Source organism: Periplaneta americana, chromosome 13, assembly GCF_040183065.1.
Source record: "Periplaneta americana isolate PAMFEO1 chromosome 13, P.americana_PAMFEO1_priV1, whole genome shotgun sequence".
In the NCBI taxonomy this organism is placed as follows: Eukaryota; Metazoa; Arthropoda; class Insecta; order Blattodea; family Blattidae; genus Periplaneta; species Periplaneta americana.
The window spans coordinates 120127305-120155291 of record NC_091129.1 but is presented as its reverse complement, the minus strand read 5'-3'; the positions used below and the strand labels follow the sequence as shown (position 1 = coordinate 120155291).

The 27987-nt window shown below is 33.0% G+C and overlaps 1 protein-coding gene across 1 annotated transcript in view; it reads right to left on the bottom strand.

Annotated features, from left to right (window-relative positions):
* The window catches only part of LOC138711653 (uncharacterized), a 124798-nt gene that overhangs the window by 60367 nt on the left and 36444 nt on the right, over positions 1 to 27987 (bottom strand). The window contains exons 4-6 of the mRNA XM_069842785.1: positions 15812 to 15953; positions 13791 to 13955; positions 11567 to 11703 (exon numbers count right to left, since the gene is read on the bottom strand). Coding sequence (XP_069698886.1) covers positions 11567 to 11703; positions 13791 to 13955; positions 15812 to 15953 — 444 coding nt within the window. The remainder of the gene's footprint in view (positions 1 to 11566; positions 11704 to 13790; positions 13956 to 15811; positions 15954 to 27987) is intronic.

The window sequence follows — 27987 nt, the reverse complement described above, 5'->3', positions numbered from 1 at the left end:
TTGTGTACTTTTAGCGGACGTTCAATCTCTGATATTTTTCTATTTTTTAATTAACTTATTAACGTATTGTCTCTTGTTTTCATTTTCAGGTCGCTGTTAGTGTTTTCTTCGTACTTTCGTTTCCATGGTTGCTTTTTGAAGGAGCTTTGTAAGTAGAATGCATAAAAATATCTGTAAATTACACTTACCAGAATCTGGTGCTGGATTTCTTGGAACTTTTCTCCTAGAAGTTTATCATTAGAATGACAGGCTCCATTTATTTTAAACAAGAAGATAACTTATTGCCTGCGATTGGGAAATTTCGCGAGTCAGTTATAAATGACAGGTCACATAGATAAGAGATATCTGCGCTATAAATGACATAACATTTTATGAGTAGGCCTGCAACAATTCCTCGATCGGGGCCATGTTTAGTAGTCAATAACCTTTTGGTCATTTTTGAGCGATTAGTTTGATGTCCGAAACTGATTTATAGTGCATTTACTTGCAATGAAATACTTGAAGTAAAACGATTAGAATGATATATTCGCCTTGTTAAGAACAGGGATTAAACCAAATAAGATAGAGGCATGTTTGAACTTGGGGGTTAAGAGTTTATAGTTTGTCTGTAAGTGTACAGAGCAAGTACAAGATCGTGCACTCTGGTTCTTAAAGCTAACAACCTGTAGGAACTGGAGACGAAATAACCTACAGGAATTGGAGATAGGGTTGCCATCTCGTTGCCACAGATTATCACCAGATTTCGATTGGGAAAACAGCAGAAATCTCTAGATTAAAAAAAAAGAACAAAATTATTCCTGCAATTTTTCCCCAGTAGCGTTGTGCTTCTTCTGAAGATATTATTTCTAACCCACAAACTATATTGTCACATTTCTGTAGTGTTCGGGTAAAGGGGGACAAGTCTTTTTTTGTGCAGATGGAATTTCGTTCCCCAGATGAACAAAAAAGTTTAATTATACAACTAAGTATGCAAAAATCAAAATAATACTTGCAGATGATGTTTTTTTGTGTAGAAAATTATTTGCAATAAGGATTCCAAGTTTAATTTTCATTTATCTCCAAACTCATTTTTATGACTTATTTTCCTTTACCCAAACAACACAGATTTGTAATCAAAAGATATACTGTCCAGCCATAGATGGTACTGGATCTTTCGGGCTATTTTACGTTGTAAAGTCCCTGTTTTCTCCACTGCCTCTTTCGGGATATATGCATAGCAAAATGTTCCTTCTCTATTTAATTCAAATGTTATAGACATGATCTTTTGTCATCCAGTCTGCTGTCAAAAAATCTGAAAGTTAGAATTTATGAAAGTTATATTACCGGTTGTTCTTTATGGTTGTGAAACTTGGACTCTCGCTTTGAGAGAGGAACATAGCTTAAGGGTGTTTGAGAATAATGTGCTTAGGAAAATATTTGGGGCTAAGAGGGATGAAGTTACAGGAGAATGGAGAAAGTTACACAACACAGAACTGCACGCATTGTATTCTTCACCTGACATAATTAGGACATTAAAACCAGACGTTTGAGATGGGTAGGGCATGTAGCACGTATGGGCGAATTCAGAAATGTATATAGAGTGTTAGTTGGGAGGCCGGAGGGAAGACCTTTGGGGAGGCCGAGAAGTAGATGGGAAGATAATATTGCAATGGATTTAAGGGAGGAGGGATATGATGGTAGAGACTGGATTCATCTTGCTCAGGATAGGGACCAATGGCGGGCTTATGTGAGGGCGGTAATGAACCTCCGGGTTCCTTAAAAGCCAGTAAGTAAGTAAGTAAGTAAGTAAGTTTCAGACATGATGGCATGGAGAGTTTGAATTGTCATTCTATTCCTGAGTTTATTTTGATTATGTAGCAAAATTTTAATTTTAGAAATTAATGCAGAATCACTGACAGTCAAATCTGCTCCTGAACGTAATTCAGGACTATGTATTGAATCTGTGCGTGTCATTTTAAGAGCTTAGTAGTTCAGATATGACAGGGATGCAAAACTGTGCTACAATTGTGGCACACGCCACAAGCCGGAGTACGTGACTCTTCCCTTCCATTCACCTCCACACGTCATTAGATATGGTAGGGGGAGAGGAAATGAGTATTCAGTGTGCTTGCGGACGTCACAGGTACGTAATTCAAGGCCGGGGATTGTGGATGGGGAACAAACTCTTTCCACATGTTTCCACCCCTCTCTTCCTCAGTTCTGCAACTCTTTGATATGCGATCTCAAACATTTTTAGCGGGTCAGCCACTGGAGAAAGGGTGTGGTAGGTAGAATTTGTTTATACCGTCCGACCATTAATGCACTCGAATGTACCTGCCTGCATACTTCTACGAATAAACGTTTTATTGAGTTGTTAATAGTCCCAAATGCAATCTCTGCATCCATTCTAGATCGTGAGAGTAGACGATTAAAAATATTTTTTGATTTATCTTCGTATATTCCTTGTTTGACTGTTGTTAGACATGCAGGTTAGCCGTTCCAAAGACAAAAATATGGAGCAACTGGAAAAATATGCGACAGAGATTCTATCGCTCGTCTAGAAATAACTTTAACTTAAGTATACGTTGCATGTTAACCTAGCGATATTTAAAGTACAGATCGACTTCTGATACGCAATGCAACGTAATTCCATGACGCACGAATACACACATCTACTTTAAACAGTTTGTGCTAACCTTCGTTTAAAATAACTTTCGGAATCGTGTAGGCCGTTTATATCATCTGACACCATTTCAGGCACATGACTGAATTGGTCGCATGACATTCGAAAATACATATTAAATCATTTGCCATTTTCTTCTATTTGTCTTACTAGATGACGAGATTTATCCACATCCTCTTACGTATAAATACGGCTCTTTGAGGTAAAATTGATTAGAAAATCTAATATTTTTAGCGTTACACAAGAAGGTCAACAAGTTCTCGCTAGATGGTGCAAATGCTAAAGCGTACGCGTGCTGCCATCTGTCGAATTTTGCGTAATCTACTTGCAAGTGAATAAGCGACGAGAGTTAAGGCTGGTTCACAATAAACCGGGAACGAAAACGAGAACGAGAACGGAAATATTGTTAAAATAAATATATTTAAATGTGAGCATTCACAATTAACTATTGTGAACGCTCACATTTAAATACATTTATTTTAACATTATTTCCGTTCTCGTTCTCGTTGTCATTTCCGTTTCCGGTTTATTGTGAACCAGCTTTTACCTGCATGTAACTCGATACTGTCAAAGAAGTTATATTACTGTACAAATCCATATTTCTGCTTGTATATCACTCGTAGGTATGGCTGAGGAGAATAATGTTATTGAGGCATTAAAATAATGATAACTAAATTGAAAGACCTTTTTTGTCTTCTAAAATTAATTTATTCCTCCACTTGCAAAATATGTATTGTATGTACATTTACAGCCTTCAATTCCAAAACTGTCTACATCCATTCTTAACAATTTTCAGGAAACGCCAAAAACTGATAACTTTTTTCCTAATTGTTTGCAGTGTTCGTCATATTTGAAGCTTATTTATGGAAGGAAAGAGGGAATTTAGGCACAACATTCATTAGAAAATTGCTAGAGACATTTAGGTAGATGACGAAACCGCCATTATCTCAATTAAAAAAAATGGATTTAGACAGTTTTGGAATTGGACGATTATATATCTTCTTCTCTAAATATTGTACAACATAAAACCATGTATTTTATTTCTACTTAACACAGATTAAATAAGTAGTTAAATGCACAATTGAGTTGCAAAACTGTACTGTAAATATAACATTTGCTGCTGTTTAAAATTAATTTAAGCATGATTTACATAAGTTCACATTACAGATTAACAGTAAGGAATAACAAAATTACATTTAACAATTTCAAGGGAAAAATTATTCCGGGGCTGGTTATCGATCCCGGGACCTTTGGGTTAGTGCATCAAGCTCTACCGACTGAGCTACCTAGGACTTTCACCCGACAGTGTCACTTTTTCCATTTTATGCACATAACTCGAGTGGGCTGACAAGACGGCATAAAAAAATTGAGACTGTGTCGGAGGGTCCCGGGATCGATAACCGGCCCCGGAACGATTTTTCCCTTGAAATTGTTCAGCTTTACCTGAAAGCTAGATTTGCAAAATTACATTTAATTTGTATTTGTAAAAATAATGTTTGTAAAGATAATTACTGCATACGTGTGAGATAAAAGTTATCCAACAGAGAAGAATGCAGAAAAAGAATATACCCTAATGACAACTAATTTCTAGAAACAGAGAGAACAAATTTGAGTGGATTATACAATGATAATTTAAGTAGCTTAATATAACCTAAATACATAGAAATCTTTCCCCTTGTCGTAAATCTATATAATATTAATTCTTAGGTAATGAACATCAGAATAATTTAAAATATACCTATTGTTAAACTGCATGATAGATGTTCAGTTATTTAAAAAAATGCCATTCTCAAAATACAATAATATATACATGAATTTTAAAAAACATCTCATTTCGATACATCCATTGTAGAGACAGGTTTAAATAAAATACATAATTTATTTTCTTCAACACATGTATTGAACATCTAAGGACATAATTATACAACAGTTCAGTAATTATCTAAACACAAATAATTCTTAAAAGGCAGAGTTCTTGCCTTTTAGAAATTTAATAGAACCTTCAATCTCTGAGGTTACTAACTTGTGTTAATTCATTTGTTCAAAGCTGTACATGTATATTTTGTTTAAAGGAAAAAATCAAAGTTTGTAAACATTTTAAATGTTTCATTCATTCATAGGGTTCTGCCCAAGGGCAGGTCTTTCACTGCAAACCCAGCATTCTCCAGTCCTTTCTACTTTCTGCGTTCCTCTTTGTCTCCGCATATGATCCATATATCTTAATGTAGTCTAAAATCTGATATCTTCTTCTGCCTGAACTCTTCAACCGTTCACCATTCCTTCCGGTGTATCATTAAGAAGTCAGTTTCTTTTCAACCAATTTTCCTCTTTTTGACCAGTTTCAGGATCATTCTTTTTAACCCACTCTTTCCAACACAGCTAAGTTCCTTATTCTGTCTGTCCATTTCACACGATCCGTACTTCTCCGTATCCACATTTCAAATGTTTCAGTTTTTTGTGCAATGCTATTAAATAATGTCTTGTAATTTTGTATTGGAAAAATAGTTTAAAAACGTCTGTTAATAATAATAATAATAATAATAATAATAATAATAATAATAATAATAATAATAATAATAATAATCCACATCATATATAAAATTTTTTGCCTCTTTTGGTTACATGCAATTTATATCTTTTACAATTAAAATGACTATTTAAAATTAATAATTGTAATCCTCGTTTAAAGTCTTAGAATAAATAATAACATTCCATTTCACAATTAATTAAAGTACAAAATTGTAAACTTAGAGAATTATAAAATAAATTGTAACATTGCAAACTAAATTATAGTTCCATCGCTAAAATTATTTTCCCTACGTTTTGAATAAACGTTCTCGAGTAATTTCGTCGTACATTTGTACTATGGCGCAGATGTTTTCACATTCTCTGCTCAGGTATTTTCGTTATACAAGTTTGCTGTAAAGACTTCTGTCCATAATAATTTATTGGAATGATGTTATCATTTAATTTTGATGATTATTTGTCTCATAAATCAGTTCACCGATTTGAATTTCAAGTAGTCAGTTTCATCTATCGAGGGGACGCGCTACTAAGTTTTAGTCAATTTTAGTCACTGTTTTTTTTTAATATGGTGCCAAAACCTACGGTTTCTTGGTGAATATTGCAGTGAAAATTTCATCGCGATATCTCACACATTTCGGATAATTTTATTTTCAGAATTAATTGATTTTTACCCCGCTATATTTTCTGCAGTCCTCGAAAAACAAAATAAAATTTACTTGGATTTTCAATGAACCTCAGTATACATTGCACACGATTGATAAGGTTTTGTTTTCTTTTATAGATAAACATTTTATGAATTAAAGTTGTCAGTCTGGCATCAAATACCTTACTAGGTATTTTGTGGCAGTCGAGGTAAGCATATCCACTTTAAAGAAGTATTTCACTCGCTTTACTTATATAAAGAAGTTCCGTACCTATGTGAAAACACAAGTAGCAGAAGTAACTTCTAATGTTTGTTGATGAATTATTAATAAAATAATAACTTCTTATAATAATAATAATAATAATAATAATAATAATAATAATAATAATAATAATGTATTATAATCGAATCTGTACATGTTATAATATCGACAACAATGTACTTCTATAAATAATTTTATTGTAGCTAGCTAAAATATATTTCGATGTTCAGTAATTTAATGTAAACGGTTCAAAAGCCAAATACACGCAAAACCTTAAAATTTTATTTCTACCGGTTTATAATGCTACAGTTTCCGTTATTTATTTTCTCTGTGTTAGTTTTGTAATTCTATAATTCAATATTTTGTTGAAGTATTGTCACCATATTGTATTTCCTAATACTCATTTTGAACTTTTCAAACGCAAATGTTCGATGTTAGACATATTTTTGTTTGTAAATGTAATTGATATATAAAGTAATATTGGATAATTCTATGGTTTCAATTCATTTTGAGATTTGTTTCCAGATAAGTCTGTAATCAGTGATCCTGAATATATTTTTTTTAGTCTAAATGACTTATAATATTAACATTAAAAATTAAAAAAACAAGTTTATTATATACATGCATATAATATTTGTCTTCCAATATCCAATAATTATATTACTATTCGGAACTTTTTCGCCGTAAAGGCATCGTCAAACAATAGTTACATTATATAAATTTCGTGCTTCCATATGTACAAGATTGATACTAAAATTTCATTTTTTACATGTATAATAAAATTCAGTGGTTTCAAAGCAAAAGGTGATATGTCAATTTTTTGCGAAAATGAGATTTTGTGATACGTTTTGCATCCTGATGGCATCTTTATTCTGGTGAAAGATAACAAGCATATCTACTATTTTTTTCTCAAACCTATTATGAAATATTATTAGTCTGACTTCAAACACTCGTTCAAACTTCAAATGCTGGCTCCTGAAAAACTTAAAAATTGACATATCACATTTTGGCTTGGAGACACAGAATTCTGAAATCAGTTTTTTTATTAAATTATTTGATTATTTTAACTATTATCCCCCAGAGAGTCTTCTACACTATAAAGTATTTTGTAATAATTATTATTACCATCTATTTGATAATATGTAAAAAGCTATCATTGGGACAAAGAAATGTTACGTTTTACTTAAGTTGTACAATACAAATATTAACAGTGATAGATTAAAAATCCAAGATTTCCCCACAAATTCTTATTGACAGTAATAGATGAAGGTCTACAAATTTCAAACTTTTGAAACCATGGTGATATTTTATAAATTTTGTAAGTTTAAAACAAGAAATGTATGCAAGTAATACGTTGTTGGGCAGTCAGCAACTGATTTAAAATTAATTCAGCACTCAGATCATATCAACTATGCCATTCATTAGAGAAATAAGTAGAAATTTAGCTACCGCACAAAAATATTACGAGAGCATTTTGAAAGTAATGAAAGTGTAAGAAGTAAAGATATAAAGACAATTAGGACATGATAACACACTGTAGATACTAGGGAAGATAAGATGGAGAAAGAAAAGGAAATGTAAGAGGAGAAAAAAAAGAAAAAAAAAGAGTAAATGAGAAAGAAAAATGTTAAACGAAGTTAGAGTGGCTCGCTCATTGTTCTGAGCTTCGTATTTTTTAGAAATATGAAAGGACGAAAGCAATGAAAAACAAAAATGACATACATTTCGGCATGCATATTAGATTTATGCATTTGAAAATAGAATTTTTTTCTATTAAATATTTTCTGAATCATGCTTATCTTTCTGGTACACGAACTGATTCATCCAAGACGTTAAAATGCAGTTTCTGCGGGAAGCCTAATGTTGCAGGCATTTAAATATAGAATTCGTTCAAATTGCTTGATATCTCGATGCACTGCTATTTATTATACAAAGGGTTGAAATAAAAAAAATGCGAAAGTATTTTGAATTTGTGTGTTTCTTTATATCAGCCATAAAATATCTACATTTTTATTCATTTTACATTTTGTGTATCAAAACTCTTAAATAAACCAGTATTTACTTATGCTATATAGAATTTTATTTTTAGCAGAAAGTAAGCTTTTTGTGTGAAAGAAAAAATCAATATAATATGTATTCGAAAACTTACGAATCTTCTTAATAAAAATGTGGGAGTACAATGCAATAGAAATAAAATAAATATGACGTTACTTGAAAACGCAGCATTATTACAAAATTAGTTTCCCGTTACGATATGGTAAATATTTTCTGCGTTTCTTTTTCTTATTTTTGCCAGTTCATAATCTGTTCTAAAAATATACTACATCTATTCCTCATGAAAAGTAGCACACGAAAGAATCTTATCTTTGGTGTACTGAGTCAGTGTGCAAGAACATAATCTTTCTCGCCACCTGACAAGTTATTAATAGCCTACATTTGTCCAAAGATGCTAGGAAATAAATACTCTTAGATAAAATCTTACAGAAGAAATGTTAGTGATCTATCTGAGGTAACAACATAAGCACAACATGAGAAAAAAATAAATTTTAAAACGAATTAATTCCATTATGACGTTAGTTTCTTTTCTAATCCTCTCATCAGTCAGCGCCATTGTTGTAGACATAAAAAATAAAAAAACGCTATGCAGTTAACAATGCAATCAGAAGGACATAGGATCACGGCCAATTAGATGATTGTACCTGCATAATAATTTAACAGATTTCTGTGTACTATGCGTGACATAATTTTTCTGACGCCTCACAAAAAATAAGAATTAATTTGTGTTATTACCTGAAATAACGAGATTTTTACTTAAATATTTCCGTGTCTATTTATAAATTCCAAAGCCACATTTCATGTAGGCTAAATAAAGGACATATTTGAGTTTATATTAATTATGTTCTCTTATAATTCATAACTTCGAAAATAAAGAAATTATTGCTTTTCTAGAAGTTTAAATAAACCGAAATTATAATCGTAGTTCTGTTATGTTGGCAGTTTTGTACTGACCGGGGTTACCAGTTTTAAAAATGTAATAGTGGATTAAGAAGCGTTGTCCAGTGTGCAATAAATAATTATATAATTATTTAATGACAAATTTTAATAACTAGTACTGGTACTGTTAATGTTTTTTTTGTTTAATATCAGTTGAAATTAAACTTTTATTGTTACCATCTAATATATATATATATATATATATATATATATATATATATATATATAATTTCAACTGGTAATGGAAATTACGGGAAAACGGCTGAACGGATTTTAATGAGTGATCCCTCATTTTCATGCCTGGCATCCAAAGTTTTTCGGAAAAGTAGTAATTTTCAGTGAAATGTTCATTTTCCTACATAATTTTCCTATTTTCCAAAATCCATCTGTTGTCAGTTTTGAGAACTAATTTTATTGAATCACGGCCGACTTGATTGAATTTCAGAACAAAACACTCACTACAATAAACAACAGGCTATTACACGAAGGCCATGACCTGCAGAATTGCCGACATATTTAGACTCAATTCAATTTGTTATTAAAAACTGATTCTGTAGTGTATAATTTTCTGAGTAGCAGCTGTGTATTGGATATTCAAATCTACGAAACTTGAGGTGGTTTGATGACATTATTACCATTAGAAATTAAATATTATTATAGTTAATATCATGATGCGTCTATTCTTCATTAATTGTACATAATATTGATGCTATATTGATGACATGAAAGTGAAACTTTTTGAGGTTATGTAAGTAAATGCAGAGAATATCTTAATTTAGATCTTCATTTCTATAATTTACTGAGTGACTGCTATATATAACTACAAAACTTAAGTAAGATAATAATATTGTTATTGAAAATCAAATATTTTTATGCTTATTAAACCAGTGGGGTTGGGTCTTTTTCATATACTTAATGGCGGTGTGGTGTAGATATTGATATGTGTCATTGTCTTCAGTATTGGCTCGAGAGAGCGCAAGAATTACAGTTCCTAAGGAAAGATAAAAAGGTATTATTTACTGATAAAATAAGAGGCCTAGAAAATTTTGTAGTCTCCCGATCATTTCAGCAAGATCTCTTAGTAGGATAAAATGATTTTACGCTCTACATTTCAAGTTCTACATGCAGAAAAATGCTATTGTTCGAAAGCTTAGCAAACCTGACATTTTTTTAAACTTTTGCCTACAATCCACAATGACCTGAAATAGCTACTGCTATCTTCCTGACATTGATACTTGCGTTTTCGCGTTGAAACTCAAAAACTGAAGTTGGATAGGTTCTAGAAAAAGTATTTGGCCTAAAAAAATCCGTTGAGAGGAAGTATGTTTCATTATTATGGAAGCAAATAACTATCAAAAAGACAAGCATTCTTCATTGAAAATAAATCTGAAAAATTTTTATTTGAACGTCTAACGAACTTAGTTTGCAGCAGCATTTCCTGCACAATCCACTAGTTATTTATAATTTAATAGCCTATAAGAACAGTTATGTATACAGTCTGTCCACTGGAAAGAATAAAGTGATGTAAACACACATATGTGGTGTTTGGCTTTCTGAGCTGAGCACACGTTTTCTTTCATGAAACAGTCCTAGCGAAATATTTCCATTTCATTTTTATTATATGTTCTTAAAGATCGTTCTAAATGTACACAAAGAATAACTTTATTTTCTGTTACCGTGTAATTGAATCTGTTGATGTGTTAAATATAGTGTCATGAATATTTTTAACAACTGCTGAGTGATACATTCCGATCCATAATTGATATTCTATATTTTACGTGACTTTTATTCCTTCGCTGGTCAGAATATAGGCTACTAATGATGTTGAAGGATCACACACAAAAATAAAGCTAATAATCCAATAAAATGATATAGTAGCTATCATATTGTCATAAGAATCGTCACTAACGTCTTCATGATGAAGATGTTTAATCTTCATTAGAACTAGACAAATACTTCACCTTAAATTTTCTGTAATTCTTTTCATATCTCATTGTTACTATAGCCAACATCGTCATAGTCATCTTGATAATGTTTTTAAGTTTTCGTTGGGGCGCAAATTTTGAATTTCTGTTAAAATTAAACAATTATTCGAACGTACATTTTCTATTTCAACATCGTTATACACATTTTTATTGTTTTATTCATGAATTTATTACCGACCATTCTGTTTGTGGAACGGCAGTTGCCTGTACTAATACACAGGCCGCCGCTGTTACGTCATCTGTGCAGTGCGATCTCTCTCATTATAGTCACAGATCACGTCTTTATCTTTCCCGCAGAACAACAACATAAGATCGCAGCGCCGTTGTTTACGTTCCACAAACAAAATGGTCACTTAGTAATCATAATTATAATATTTAACGTCGTTTACATAAATCTGGTCGCACTTCTCTGGGGGATAATCAAGAGTAAAGCTTGAATGTGCGAGGTCCTGCTTGGAAACTCTGTACATGTCTCATGAAATTGAGATGTTTAAGAGAGTTTACTACGAAACATCTCTCCTAGAGTATTAGCTCCCGCCTGGTTTATTTCCTCGTAGCCTGGCAGGCTTTCCTTCGCCTTTTCGTACCAGGTTACCACATTGGGGAACTCTGAGATGTCTACTCCAAACGCCTGCAAGACACCAAAATGTGACATTAGTACAGTAACCATATGCACAAGTAAATACAAGATCGATGAGAGAGAAGGAACAAGACTGGTAGACCTGTCTTCCCCTTCTCTCCCATACTCCACGTCACATACACAACTCACGTTGCATTCCAATGTTTGTATTACGATGCAAGCAACTCCAAAGCCTGATTCACAGTATGGCATTTGGATTTTTACGAGTAACTTTCAAACTAATGATAATCGGATCGATGTTTATATGACATTTTATGCTCAAAAGAGCCTATAGAACTGATTCCCAAAGTACGGGTCATTAGTCGTGAATCACCCTGTATGTTATAATATATAAAAAGATAACCCAAGTCTAAACAAAACATATCGTCAGTTTACAAGCAAAACATATGAAATAAAAATATTACTTCTGAGAAAAATGCATGTATAATGTACAGTAGTGCAAAAAAAAAAAAAAAAAAAAAAAAAAAAAAAAAAACCCGGACCGATCCTTGTAGCCGATTTCAGAGCCTTGTTCACTCCAGAGCACGGTAGACTGGTAACTAAGACTTTCGTGGTTCGAATCCTGCCTGGGAAGGAAACTTTGTTTTGTTCCTTATTCAAATTTATTCCCAATACTTTTCGATTGCAGCGATATTTTACTACTTAATTAACTTATTGTTCCCAGAACATGAATTTTATCAGCTTATTTTCTAATGGCTTTCGAAATGGGTTACGTCAGCAGTCGAAACTACAACAATTTCAGTAGATTACTCGCTATCTTGTGAATGCGGGCGTGGCATACGCAGTGGCTCCAGAGAATAGGGAATATAAAGAATGGACACTTCGCGTCGGTACCCTTTGATGTAGCCGGACTGATTTCAATGACCTTCAAGCCAGCTAGAGCGTGAGATTCTGCTTTCTCCCTAGAGTTGGCGCTGACATCACACCAGCTAGCAGTCGACACAGCGGAAATATAACACACATAATTAATACATCTAGGTACATTATGTGCTCAAATAAAATAAATTGGATCCATAAAATAATAAATCCGTCATAACTGTAATGTCTAGATTATAGAGTTCCTTTATAATGAGAGTTGAGACGTTGACCCCAACAATAATTAAAATATGTAATGATTTGATAGCAGTGAAAATGTACAAACAAAACTCTTATGAGAAGTAAAGCCATATACCTGTATTATGTTATATATAAATATTACACGAATTTGATACATAATTTTATAATGTATTATATCATTTTATAATATAATTTATTATATCTGAAATATAAAAAAAATATTACTACTAGTTTGTCATTGAGAAATAAGGGAAAGCTGTTAACTAGAATTTATTTGAAACAAAGCGTTACTGGATTATGCAATAAGGTAGGCGATGTTTGGATCCTGTGTCTCAGCTCTATACTCAATTATTATCTTAGCGTATGCTCGATTACACTAACCTCTAGTGCTTGAAAGTGGAACTAAACTCTCGCGCACAGAGAAACAAAACACAGGAAAATTCGCTCAGTGTCCATTCTTTATAATCCCTATTCGCTGGTGGCTCATTTCGGGGACTTCGATTATTCCGTCGGTCCGGATTTTTTTGCCACTACTGTACATAATGTATCTGTATAAACTTAGGATTGGAATATCAAATGCACATAAAGAAAAACAACTTACTAAACATGATATTTTGAGTATTCAGTTTTGTTAAGATCTTTCGAAACGCCTTTTTCTCAGAGGTAATATTTTTTACTTAATGTGTTTTGTTCGTAAGTCGGCGATATGTTGTTACTTCACTTCAGTATTCCGTCCCTCTCAAAAGTAAAAACAGGAATATCCAATACGGCGCTAGGCTCTGCAAAATGCCGGGTATGCGATTCACCCGAACGACATTGTATGTGGGACATCTCCCGGGTTAAAGAAGACTATGAAGATTATGAATATTAATCATAAGCCATGTGGAAAGAAAGCTGTTGACCGTTTTAGGTCAATAAATAGACAATGTTACTGTTCCAAATCCTGACATTTTGTAGAGGTGTGGACGACAGTGCTGTCTCGTCCAGCTCATTGAGAGAATGTCGATGTGAGGGGTTCTCACCTCTGCGTTGGACACGGACACCACAAGGGCCACGTCCGCGATTGTCATACTTTCACCCGCCGCCCACTCCTGGCCCTCTAGAAATGTGTTCAAGTACCCCACTGCCTCGGCGATCTTTTCTTTTTTCTCATCCTGTGGCTCTAATCCCAGGAAGAGAACTGGAAACTGAAAAAGGCACGGAAATTAGTGTTAAAATAAACAAAAGTGAACGTTATGCATGAAGATTACACATTGAAGTACTCATATCTCTGAAGATATTAATTTCAACAATCAAAAGTGAACGTCATGCATGAAGATTACACATTGGACTACACATATCTCTGAAGATATTAATTTCAACAATCAAAAGTGAACGTCATGCATGAAGATTACACATTAAAGTACATATTTGGAAAATATTCATTTCAATAATCAAAAGTGAAAGTCATGCAAGAAGATTACACATTGAAGTGCTCATATCTCCGAAGATATTAATTTCAACAATCAAAAGTGAACGTCATGCATGAAGATTACACATCGATGTACTCATATCTCTGAAGATATTAGTTTCAACAATCAAAAGTGAAAGTCATGCATGAAGATTACACATTGAAGTACTCATATCTCTGAAGATATTAGTTTCAACAATCAAAAGTGAACGTCATGCATGAAGATTACACATCGAAGTACTCATATCTCTGAAGATATTAGTTTCAACAATCAAAAGTGAGCGTCATGCATGAAGATTACACATCGAAGTACTCATATCTCTGAAGATATTAGTTTCAACAATTAAAAGTGAACGTCACGCATGAAGACTACACATCGAAGTACTCATATCTCTGAAGATATTAATTTCAACAATCAAAAGTGAACGTCATGCATGAAGAATACACATCGAAGTACTCATATCTCTGAAGATATTAGTTTCAACAATCAAAAGTGAACGTCACGCATGAAGATTACACATCGAAGTACTCATATCTCTGAAGATATTAATTTCAACAATCAAAAGTGAACGTCATGCATGAAGATTACACATTGAAGTACTGATGTCTGAAGATATTAATTTCAACAATCAAAAGTGAAAGTCATGCATGAAGATTACACATTGAAGTACAAATATCTCTGAAGATATTAATTTCAACTATCAAAATTAACGTCATGCATGAAGATTACACATTGAAGTACTCATATGTTGGAAGATATTACTTTCAGGTCCCATATTTATAAGATTTTGTTTCTTTGTTTTGATGGTTACTGTCACCTCTCAAAACATTTTGTAACTTTATAACACCCTGTAGGCTATGTTCCGAATTATATTATTGTTTATAGGATACTCATTTTCTTTAACTATTAAAAGAGGTATCCAAATGAAATCGTTAATGTGCGTCTAAATAAGAAGAAAAGCTTCCGTTTTTTTGGGTTATACACATAAAAGATTTACTTTATAATCATTATTAGCAGAGTGAAATGTTAATTTTTAATTTATACGTTGTAAGGTAAAGACAGATTAAATTAATTTTACTCAATTTTCATAAAATATCTACTATTAAATATTACAATAATTTATAATGATTTCATTTTTACAATTATATAAGAAATAGGTAATTAAATCAGTATATAACAATTAAAATGCAGTATGATTATTTTAGACGGACATAGACTAAACTAGGAACGCTGTAACTTGAGAACTGTTGATATTTATTTTTTAGTAATGTGTATATACAGATACTGTCTCATAAGTAATATCGGTTTAGAAGCAACATTTTCGTTGGAGTGTGTTGTGGCAAGAAATTAATCTAATCTTCAAAGTAAAGATCATTAGCTTCTATGGAATATGTTAACAGAACTGATTTATTTCACTTTACTTAGCTTAGTTTTATAAATGTTCTGTATGGTAAAAATGAAAAAAAAATATATATATATATATATATATATATATATAAGAGAAACTTCTAAAAGTGATTCTTAAGTGTTGAGTTATACTTTAAAGCAACTATAAATGAGCAGGATTAAAAAAATGCCCAACTAATACTGACAAAGTAATCGAAAATCCTTTGGTGAAGTGTTCCGGCGTCGAAGTAGAGTCTTTGGTCCACTAATGCCCGCTTTTTAGGTTCGGATGGGTATAATGAGTCATCCTTCCCGTATTGGTTGACCAGATATCCCAGGATGGCTCGACTGAAACAAGAAAAAAACACTAAGTTTTTATTACCAGTCCTTAAGGATTTTGTTACAAACAAAAATGTGTTGTTTAAAACGCAATTTCATTTAACAACTGATGTAGTGCTTCAACCTAAGGCTTAACTAGCATAGGACGTAAGAGTAGTCTAAATATGTTTTCAGCACAGTTTTGCAAAAGTATTTAGACGCTAAATAACCTAGTAGTTGATACAGCGTCATTAAATAAACAAGCAAAAAACCTTAATAAGATCTTGTTGCTAGAGCGTTGAACTCATAATCCTCCGGACCGGGGCTACATTTTCTGACAAAGAGACAGGTGTAAAGTAATACGGCTTTTTGAGAAGTTATAAACAGGTACAGTATTTTAAACCTAGCGCTATTAGTGTCTAAATAGAATGATGGTTGTAGTAGCATTTATTTTAGGGCATAATTTCACATACGTTGGATTTTCCTAAAACACGACAACCATAAAATGATATGGGTCTGAACATTATTATCTGATATGTTAAATTTAGCAGTTTTAGTATCGAAGTTAACTTAATTTGTTGTCGAAATTATTTTAGTGAATATGGGTAGGCCAGGGAAATTATTTTTTTAACAAAATAATCTGTCTTCAATGATGGTGACCATAAAGATCCAGAATAAAAGCACTACAGAATGATTAGGAAGATAGAAAAGATTAAATACAGGAATTGTAAAGTAAAAAAAAAAAAATCCAGAGAAATGGAAACTCATTAATGACCAAAATATAGGCCTAAATGGTAATGTAATATTTGGATTTAATCCTGCTTTTTGTGTACATTTTATTCAATTGTCGGTTTCTGATTTAATTGTGTAAGTTCTATTTGATTGTAATCTAATATTAATATGTATACTAATGTGTTTATTTTTATTTTTACTGTGTACATTTTTCTTTTTTTATTGAATTATCGGCTTCTGTTTTTATGTGATTCGCATCTGATTCTAACAAATTAATATGTATTTCACTAGGTATGTTTATTTTTATTTTATGAGGTAAATTTTATGTAACTACCTCTTTTGATCTCATTATGTAATCAGTATCTAATTACTTAATTCTGATCAAGTTTTATGATCAACTGTGTAAGCAAGTTTTAACCCTGGTTGAGGTAAGAGAAGGCCTTAAGGCCTTAACTCTGCCGGGTTAAATAAAACCATTATTATTATTATTATTATTATTATTATTATTATTATTATTATTATTATTATTAAGGATATTCAATAAATTTTTTTTAATTTAAAAAAATCGGGGACCAAGTGCTTTTAAAATATTCCATGTGAAATTAGGAAGTGTGCCACGTGAACCAAATAAAAGACCAGAAACACTCCATTGACTAGTGGAAATGTATTTCTCAGTTAAGATATCCGCTGTGTTAATATTCCGATTTATATAGACCTTAATGGTTAATATAGAACAACCTTAAGAGATTATTTTTAAAGTCTTAATTTTGTTGTGGCATCTTAAACATTTATCATAGTTCGCGGGAAAAACAATGAATGTCACATTTCTGTTAAGGATTACATAATGATCTAATTGAGTCTGTAACTGCAAGATGTAGTGCTGTTTCTGTAGAAAATAAAGGATGATAATTCTCCTTTTTACAATTTTTCATAAGAACAACATTAAATTTCGCAGTGATCCATTGATTTAGATAACATCAACCTTAAGAAAACTGTGACATTCATCCTTTTTCCCGGGAACTCTTAATTTGGAATTCTTCAAGATTTATTTTCGATATTTCTTGGTAAGCATGTTTGATGAAATAGTTTGCTTATTATGTGGCCAGACTGTATGTTAGCTGTATGCCGATAAATGAAGAAAGAATCATTCAGAAGCCAAAACGACTTGAAATAATCCTACGCGTTGACTGAACTTCGTCCTCCCGTGCTTTTCCACTGCACGGCCACTATGATTCACACAGAGGTCCATGTTACATCCTTTATAATTCTCTCATGTCAGATATCATGGCCTGCAGACATTACTGGTGCAATTAAATTGTATTAATGGGCGCTTTGTGGATAACAGTTGACTGATAAAGGCCATAGTACTGGCTATATTTTTTTCGTAATGGAGGAGCAGGGAGAGTGGATTACAGGTCATTGGTATCTTATCTGGCTCGGTGGATATTTAAGGGGAATAATGGAATATAAATTAAGATTTTGCAGACAGGGGACTGTAAAAGCGCCTCAAAGATTTCTTTTTGATTTCGTGTATACAGGATCTGCACTGGCGAAGCAATTAGGGCACGAAAACACTTGCTAATTGAGAGTTGAAAATTAGAAAAGGAAAGAAGATAGAATAGAACGAAATAGAATTAGAGAAGAAATAAAATAGAGAAGGAAGTACAAGAAGAGGAGAAGATAGATGATAGGCCGGAAGGAATTGCAAGAAGAGGATTGAGGGAAAAGAAAGAAGATGAAGAAGGGATTACAATAAAAGGGGAAAGAAAAGAAAAATATAGAAGAGCAAATGTCAGAAGGGAAGAAGAGAGAAAGAACATAGGAGAGAAAGAATTACGATAACAGAATAAGGAAAGAAAGAAGAAAGATAGGGGAGAAGCAAATGTGGGAAGTGGAGGAAGAAATGAAGAAAGAAAGGAAGAATGTAATGGAAAAGAAATTTTGAAAAGAAAAATAGAGGAAGAAACAAAGAAGATAAGTGAAAACATATTGCGACAAGCGGATAAGGGAAGAAAGTAAGATGAGAGGGGGGGGAAAAGGAATTGGGATAAGAGGATAAAGGAAGAGAGACTAAATGTGGGGGAAAAGGATAAAGGAAAAAAGAATATGGGGAAAAGGAATTGCGATAAGAGAATAAAGAAAGAATAACGGGGAAAAGGAATTGCGGTAAGAGAATAAAAGAGAAAGAAAGAATATGGGGAAAAGGAATTGCGATAAGAGAATAAAAAAAGAAAGAAAGAATATTGTGGAAAAGGAATTACGATGAGAGAATAAACAAAGAATAATAGGGGAAAAAGAATTGCGATAAGAGGCTAAAAGGAAAAGAAAATATGGGGAAAGGAATTGCGATAAGAAGATGCAGGAAGAAAGAAAGAAAGAATATGGAGAAAAGGAATTGTGATAAGAAAATAAATAAATAAATAAATAAATAAATAAATAAATAAATAAATAAATAAATAAATAAAAAGAGTATGGGGAAAAGAAATTGCGATGAAAGAATAAAGAAAGAAAGAAAGAAAGAATATTGTGTGAAAGGAATTACGATGAGAGAATAAAGAAAGAGTAATAGGGGAAAAGAATTGCGATAAGAGGATAAAAGAAAAAGAAAGAATATGGCGAAAAGGAATTGAGATAAGAAGATGCAGGAATAAAGAAAGAATATGGAGAAAAGGAATTGCGATAAGATGCAGGAATAAAGAAAGAATATGGAGAAAAGGAATTGCGATAAGAAGATAAAGAAAGAAAGAAAGAAAGAAAGAAAGAAAGAAAGAAAGAAAGAGTACGGGGGAAAAGAAATTGCGATAAAGAAATAAAGAAAGAAAGAACTAATATGGGGAAAAGGAATTGCAATAAGAGGATAAAGAAATAAAGAAAGAATATTGGGGAAAATGAATTGCGATAAGAGAATAAAGAAATAAAGCATACTGGGGAAAAGAAATTGCAATAAGAGGATAAATTAAAAAGAAAGAAGATAGGGGAGAAGAAACTGCAAGAAAGAGAAAAATAAACAAGTTAGAGTATTAGTTGTAAGAGGGAAAAAGGAAGAATATAGAGCATATGAAAATATTAGAAGACGAGAAAGGAAGACAAAATTTTTATGGAAACATCTTCGCATTTCACAATAACAAATGACAACAATGTAGACTAAGGATTCCTGTGGACAGTGTTTTCCAATAGGTGGCCCGTCAAAGGTTTAATTCTGGTTTAGACTGAGGTCAAATATTTAACAGAGACAGGTACTATAGTTACGGGAAATAAGGTTGTTTCCAAAAGTACGGAATTTTGTAAAGTCTAACATAATTTTTCAAATGCATTTTATTGACACCAGTGACTTGTCGAACATTTTAAGACTTTCACTGATACAAATTTAACTATATTTCTACAGAAGCAAAACAATGTTTCTTGAGTGGGACCAAAATAGATTACAATTTGACATTTCTGGTACTCAGAACTCAAAAGAAGTTAAATGTTATTTTAATGCTATTACTCTTTCTGGAGTAAATGAATGTGGGTAATTTTATAAATTGTAATAAACATGTAGGGCCGTATTCATAGACATTCTTAGCAGTGCGATGATCAGTGAAATAAAGTTTTTCTTAGTCATAAACCAGTGTTAGCTATATGATATGATATGATATGAATCCTGTACAAGTAATCAGTCGATAGCCGGGGCTAGTTTAGCACGCTCGTAGTGCGGGCTAGCGAAATGTCTATGCATAGCACCCGTAATGTTTTGTCAATGTGTTAACCTACAGATGTGAATCTCACTTCTCATGAGTAATATAAAAAATATTACGTATGTAGTTCATAGCCATCATCTATTGTTATTAACCACACCTTACATACCTCCAGTGATTATAGTGTCGAAATCTCGCATTAAGGTGTTCTTGAGTCATTTTAAATATAAAGTATATGTAAAAATATTTGCTAACGAAGTTAGGCCTATTAAAAATTAGAAGTCACTTCTAGTAAATAGGCCTATTAGGTATTTCAAAAAAATATTTTCATCTGGTCTTCAATCTGTTAACTTTAACACCTTTAATTTCTTTAGGAATATATACGGTGACCAGATTCAGAAAGATAAAAAAGAGGACACAAAGCTTCAAAAATGAGAACATTGTTCGAAAAAAGAGGACAGAAAATATGTACTGTACTTAGATTTAGGCTGTGGTCTATATTATACTTGAAATTACGTCAGTATCTATTTTATTACAAAATATTTATAGCACAGATTTAAAGCTTATATCATACTTAAAAGTATGAAAAAAACTTGATAGTAATGATTTTACAGTTACGTAACTATACAGGGTGTTTCCGAGGTGGTGTTACAAACTTTCAGGGATGATGGCGGGGGGGCACATGTATAAATTTGAGATAAGGAACCCTGAAATGGAAATGACTGAGTCGAAAGTTATAAGCAAAAATAGTTGTGTGGAAATGGAATTGTAATTTGGCACCGCATGCCCTCCTTCCCTTAACTTTTGGAACAGTCGTGGAAAATAGTATGGGCCTGATGTCTCTTACGTGGGTACTTGTATCGATACAACATGTGAGCTTATCTACAGTTCCCATTGGCTCATCCGTATTCGAAAATCAGGTCTGCTTATTCCGCTCTCGTGTACTCCTACATTTCACTAGGACTGATCGACTGAACACTGCAACTTGTACACATACACTGTTGTCTACAGACGTGCATATCAGGACCGACCATGTCCGTTACACATTACGCTATCTGCATTGCTTTAGTGTAGTTTCCTGTCCCCATCCCTCAGACAGCGAACTGAATGGAATACTGTAAGTAGACAACGTAAACAACGTCAGATGAATACAGTATGTGTAAGATGTACAGATAAATTAATACACATAAATAAGGTTTACAGAGGAATAAAATTATTCCATTTCCACACAACTATTTTTGCTTGTAACTTTCGACTCGGTCATTTCCGGACCAGGGTTCCTTATCTCAAATTGATTCATGTGCCGTTCGCCATCATCCCTGAAAGTTTGTAACACTAGCCCGGAAACACCCTGTATATGAAAGTCAAGGAAACTATAATTATTAAAGAGGACAGAAAATATATATTTAGATTTACATTACACCTCGATTTCTCGATTTACTAGCTACATCTGAGCAATGACCATAACAAGGAAGAGCAAAGAGAGTTATGATCGTCGGCAAAGAATATATTCCGTCGATGTTGCTGCCAACTACAGGGAAATTACTTAAAAAAAAGCGTAAAATCAGATGATTTCAAAATATCAGGCGTACAAGTTACCAAAAGGAGGACATTTCTAGATTTTTTAAAATCCTCATTGACCTCGGGGAAAAAAACCCTAAAAAGGAGTACATCTCCGGACAAAAGAGGCCGTCTGGTCACCCTAGGAATACAGCAATTAAATAGTGTCACAAAAATCTTTAACAACGTATAAAAAGCATAATCAGATGTATATTATTTTAATGTACCGAAGTACATATGATATTTCCATGCAGATATTCTGCGTCATCATACGATGAAAGAGTACATTAAAATAATATATATGATATGCGTAAATCACTTCGTGGTTTAAGACGGCGCTTATTCCGTCGGATCCCGGCCAACTAGTCACTCATAACGAGTGCACCTCAGCACATGTATGGACTTCAGTCCTACGTTCATAGACCTCTATGACGTAGTGCAGAGGGCGGCCACTAGAGGGAACCCAAGAGTTGGAACTTAAATTGAGACGATTCTGTTCGACGCCGGGGTGGGTATCCTGTGTGGCTTACTTAGTGGATAAAGCATCAGCACGTAGAGCTGAAAACCCGGGTTCAAATCCCGGCGCCGGAGAGAATTTTTCTCCGTTCCATTACTCTTTCATCGTGTAATCAGATGGATTAAAATTTAATAAATAATTTTCCCGAGGTCAGTGAGGATTTAAAAAAAATCTAGAAATGTCCTCCTTTTGGTAACTTGTACGCCTGATATTTTGAAATCATCTGATTCTACGCTTTTTTTTAAAGTAATTTCCCTGCAGTTGGCAGCAACATCGACGGAATATATTCTTTGCCAACGAATAAGTATGACAAGTTTGTTGTAGCTGAAAATAGACAGCTATTAGAGAACACAGTGCTGTAATTCCTCATCTCATAACAGCTTCATGAATTGATCGTGACATCGTGTTCTGTCAGCCTTGCCATGCGTTGACCAGGTCAGACGTGTTTCGTGTCACGAGAGTAAACAGAGCGCTAGAGGTCGTTTGATAAGATCTCACATGCTACTACAACTACATTACGAAACGGAATTCATCTTGTACCGTGTCCGGAAATTTTAATTTTCCATTACACATTGCCCATGTTTCGTTTTCTTATCGCTAAGCTGTACTTTCACTGTTCGTCTTTCGTCATGCTGCTCACAAGAAGAATCTCTCGGACTGTTACCAGTGTTGCCAACTTTAGCGACAAGTCGCTAGATGTAGCAATTTTGAGGTAGTGTTTAACGACAAAAATTACGAAATAGCGACCAACGACTTTTCTGTAGTTTTTATTATCATTTGGCGAGAAATTTAGCGATTTTTTTCGTTTTGTCATTTTAACTGTTTTTAATAAGAGGTATTTGGAAACATTTTTAATTTGACAATATTTGACATTTTAAATATGTATGTATGTATGTATGTATGTATGTATGTATGTATGTATGTATGTATGTATGTATGTATGTATGTATGTATGTATGTATGTATGTATGTATGTATCCAATGTCTACTCACTTCACTTAACGTGATTCGGGTTCCGCATATTGTGATAGATGGCAAGACTGTGATCCATTTTCTAGTCATACACCACTTCATGGGGCCACACTGTACATGGTGTGTATCTGTGGAGAGTTATGTCGTGTACTAGGGTGAGTGTATGTGAAAGTGTTCGTGTAAGTGTATTGTAGGGAATGGGTGAGGATGATGATGGTGAGGAAGGGAGAAAGGGAAACCCGGTGCCAGCACGTAGCTTACTGCTGTCGGATAGCACCAAGGAGTCCGCCATGCTTAACCTCCCCATAGGGAAAATATTTTTGTTTGTACAATTTCAGAACTTAGTAAGAACAACCCTACACAACATATCATGACATCTTGAGTAATTCCCCTGCATTATCTTTCCTCTGGGGAATTTTTGGCGCTCTTAAATGGTGCAGCAGGTGTACCAGTTCAACTATTCTGCCGCGGTAACTCTAATGATTTTCTGTGTTTGCTATGCTTTCCTACTCGAATGCTGAGATAGAACTCCTCTAACTTATTATTAGTGAAACCAAAACCACGCAACAGAAATCATATCGGGAAAACTAGTGCTATATCTCACGCCAGAAAGGAACACCTTGAGGATTTCGGGAAACAATTCTCAAATACCAAATTTCCTGAAGTGTTCTACGGAAGACTGAAACTACTGATGCGTGTATACGTTTCATATACGTTACACTTCCGACCTATATGAATCCTTGTCTTCCACGTCAGCAGCTACAGTAGAAGAGGAGAATATGAATGATTTACCCCGAAAAGTTCCGATACATTTTTGCTATTATTAATGTTACCCGTTTCTTTAGAAACACCTTTTTTTTTACTTGTGAATTGAATTTAGCGATTTTTCAGAGACATTTTACATCTTATTTGGCGACTTTGAGATGACGATTTAGCAACACTGACAGCCATCTGGGTTCAGTAGTATGGAAACTCATGTCCAGTACCCATGTCTTGCTGCAGTCTGTGCTAAGAATTTTGCCTGTATTTGGGGCGATTTGATTTGCACCAAATCCACGCACCGTTCTTCGAATCAGGTCCGTTTTCTGTTTTGGACCTGTTTTGGATCATGGAATTTTCCTCTTCCGTCTTTAAAATACTTATACAGGGTGTTTCAAAAGTGATGGTAAAAATTTATGGATGAGAAGTAAAAACGAAGAGAAGCAAAAAAGTTCCAGTAAACATGGGTCCGCAGATTAACCATTTATGAGATATTGCCATTTTTGCAATGGAGGGGGGAAAGGAATTGGTCACTATGCCCCATTATCTCTTGACCTCATGAATGATGCCATATTGGCGTCACTCATGAAGTTCAAATCTGTTTTCGGACAATTGAATAAACAACAGCAACTAGCCATTGGAGTAGCTCAGTCAGCAGAGACGCTTGTCTTATCCGGAGCTGCGCCGGGAGTGGTTTCGATTCCCTCTTGGAATGATTACCTGGTTGGGTTTTCCGAAGTTTTTCCAGCCGTAAGACGAATGTCAGGTAATCTATGGCGAATCCTTCGTCTTATTTCGCCAAATACCATCTCGCTAGTACCAATTTCATCAACGCTAAATAAGTTAATGGTTGATACAGCGTCGTTAAATAACCAACTGTACTTTAACGAATCTTAATATGAAACTTAGTTTCAATTCGTAAGCGCTAAATAATCTCTTTTTCAAACAATGTATTGCAGCCGCGATTCTTGTAACTGTCGTGTGTCGATATGATGCACCGACTTCATCCTGGACAGGTTCACCCCTTTCCACTGGCTGAAACGTAATTGAACGAAGAATAGTCATGTGGTGTGTGTTGGAAGTGCTCCTATACGTGTAAATTCTCTCTGATGGGCGTAGCTCAGCGGTGACTAAAGCGAGTGTCGTGATTACATCGAGTAAGACAAGCAGTGGCGGTACCATGTCGGTCTACAAACTCTATCTCTACAAGTAGTAAGAGGTGATTTCGTAAAGAATGAGGAGGAGAACTTTTCTGTTGTTCCGTCGGACAAAATGTAATATGTTTACTTTCCTCGGCGGTTCAATTAGGACTATATAGAAACATTAATTGTCATGCTGAATAATGTATTATTATTATTATTATTATTATTATTATTATTATTATTATTATTATTATTATTATTACTGACCACTAAGTATGTGTTTCTATAATTATTCTTTTTGTGCATGAATATTGATATTTTTAGATCTTCTCCCTAGCAGGATAAAATTATTAGATTTTATCTCAATTTTAATCTTCTTAATCTTTAGATGAGGGTAACTATTTATTAGTTATTCATTTAATAATAATATTGTAGAATAACTGATTCAATATTATGTGCCAACGAACTGTTAAACGCCAGGAACCGACATGTCTTAAATCATAGCCAGGAAGAGAAAAATGACTCAATGAGATAAATAAATGTAAGGAAGTCAGCTATCTAATGAGGTTTGAAATATCTCGTGCTCTGAAGCCTTTTAATAGAACAGAATTTCTCAAAAGAGTAATGGTTAAAATAGCTTAAATAACTTGTTCATAAGAAGTTTTTAATTTTGAAAAAAAAAAAAACGAATTTCTCGACCAAGTATCGAGAGAAGAATTTAGAAAATTCCTGATTATATTCAAGAGGAAGGTTAAAAAAGAAGCAAGAAAAATCGTATATTATTCACTGGCTCTTGATGACAGCAATGACATTACTGATACAGGAAAGCTTGAGATTTTTATCCACGGGATTGTTCGAGATGTTAGTACAGGGACAACCACTGGTTGTAGTTTTCATGCCAAGTACCTTTCCTCTGTCTCCTTACTTCATAGGCTGTCTGTCGCATGTAATCACTGCAGCTCGAGTTTTGGTCACCGCTGCAGCGTTAGGGTTGAGCCTGCCCCTTGAGGATAACATAACATGGGACAATAAGTACCTAACGTATGGTTGCGTTCCTGATCCAATTCTCGAAAAACCAAGCCTCTCCAGGCTACATTGTTTCGTATTGTTCGGTACGTTACTGCTCGAAACAAGCCCGAAGCTTGCATGTGGTTGATGACCTTGGTAATAAATGTAGCATAGTTAATGTATTTGCGTGGACGTATACAGAAAGCAATGTCGAGCAGGATGGACACGACAGCTGCTGCTATACTGGATCGATTTTTGTGTAAATAGAACTGTCGATCTGACCGTCTCGTTTAGAGTCCAGAAATGGAAACGATTTGTGGAAAATTAATATTCCGAATGGATGTTTATCTCTACGATACAATCTTTAACAAGATAGGCCGTTGTTTTGATATTTGCAGAGCTATAGAGGATACAGTCATACGTAAACAGAGAAAAGTATGTCACACCACATTCCATCGTTAATCAAGCCAAGAATGGGGAAGCCGCTTCTATGGCTCAGAGCTAGTACGCAGGTCTTAGACGGTCGGGGTTTGATCCCCAAATAAACAAACGGATGGATCGATATTTAAATAAATAAATAAATAAGTAAATAAATAAACAAATAAATAAATACATAAACAAGTAAACAATAAACAAATAAATAAGAAAATAAATAAATAACTAAATAAAAATAAACAAATAAGTATTAAATAAACAAGTAAACAATAAATAAATGAGTAAATAAATAAATAAAAATATAAATAAAAAATAAGTAGATAAAAAACAAGTAAACAATAAACAAATAAAGGAGTAAATGAATAAATAAGAAAATAAATAAATAAATAAATAAATATTAAATAAATAAATAAATATTAAACAAATGCATAAATAAATAAATAAGTAAATGAATGAATAAATAAATAACTAAGTAAATAAATAAAGAAATAAGTAAATAAATAACTAAATATTAAACAAATGAATAAATGAATGAATAAATAAATAAATAAATAAGTAAATAAATAAACAAGTAAACAATAAACAAATAAAAGAGTAAATAAAGAAATAGATAAATAAATAAATAAATAGATAAATAAGTAACTAAGTAAATAAATAAACAAATAACTAAAAAAAACAAATAAGCAAACAAAAAATAAATAAAGGAGTAAATAAATGAATAAATAAGTAAATAAATAAGCAAATAAGTAAATAAATAAAGAAGTAAACAATAAACAAATAAAGGAATAAATAAATAAACAAACAAACAACTAAATAAATAAGTAAATATTAAACAAATGAATGAATAAATAAATAAGTAAATGAATAAATAAATAAATAAGTAAATAAATAAAGAAGTAAATAAATAAATAAGTAAGTAAATAAATAAATAAGTAAATAAGTAAATAAGTAAATAAATAAAGAAGTAAATAAATAAATAAGTAAATATTAAACAAATAAATAAACAAATAAATAAATAGGTTAAGGGAAAAATAAACAAGCGAACAGGCAAACCAACTAAATACATAAGATAAATAAGTAAGCAAGGAAGTAAATAAACAAGTAAATAAATATTCATAGAATTGATCAGTGCACACAGCATACAATATTAAACAATAAACTACAATTACCGACGCCAATTTTATTTTATTGAAGGCAACACTTATAAATTAATGCTTCGTATGGTTCTCTATAAGCTGACCTAATTAATTGACCTCACGGAA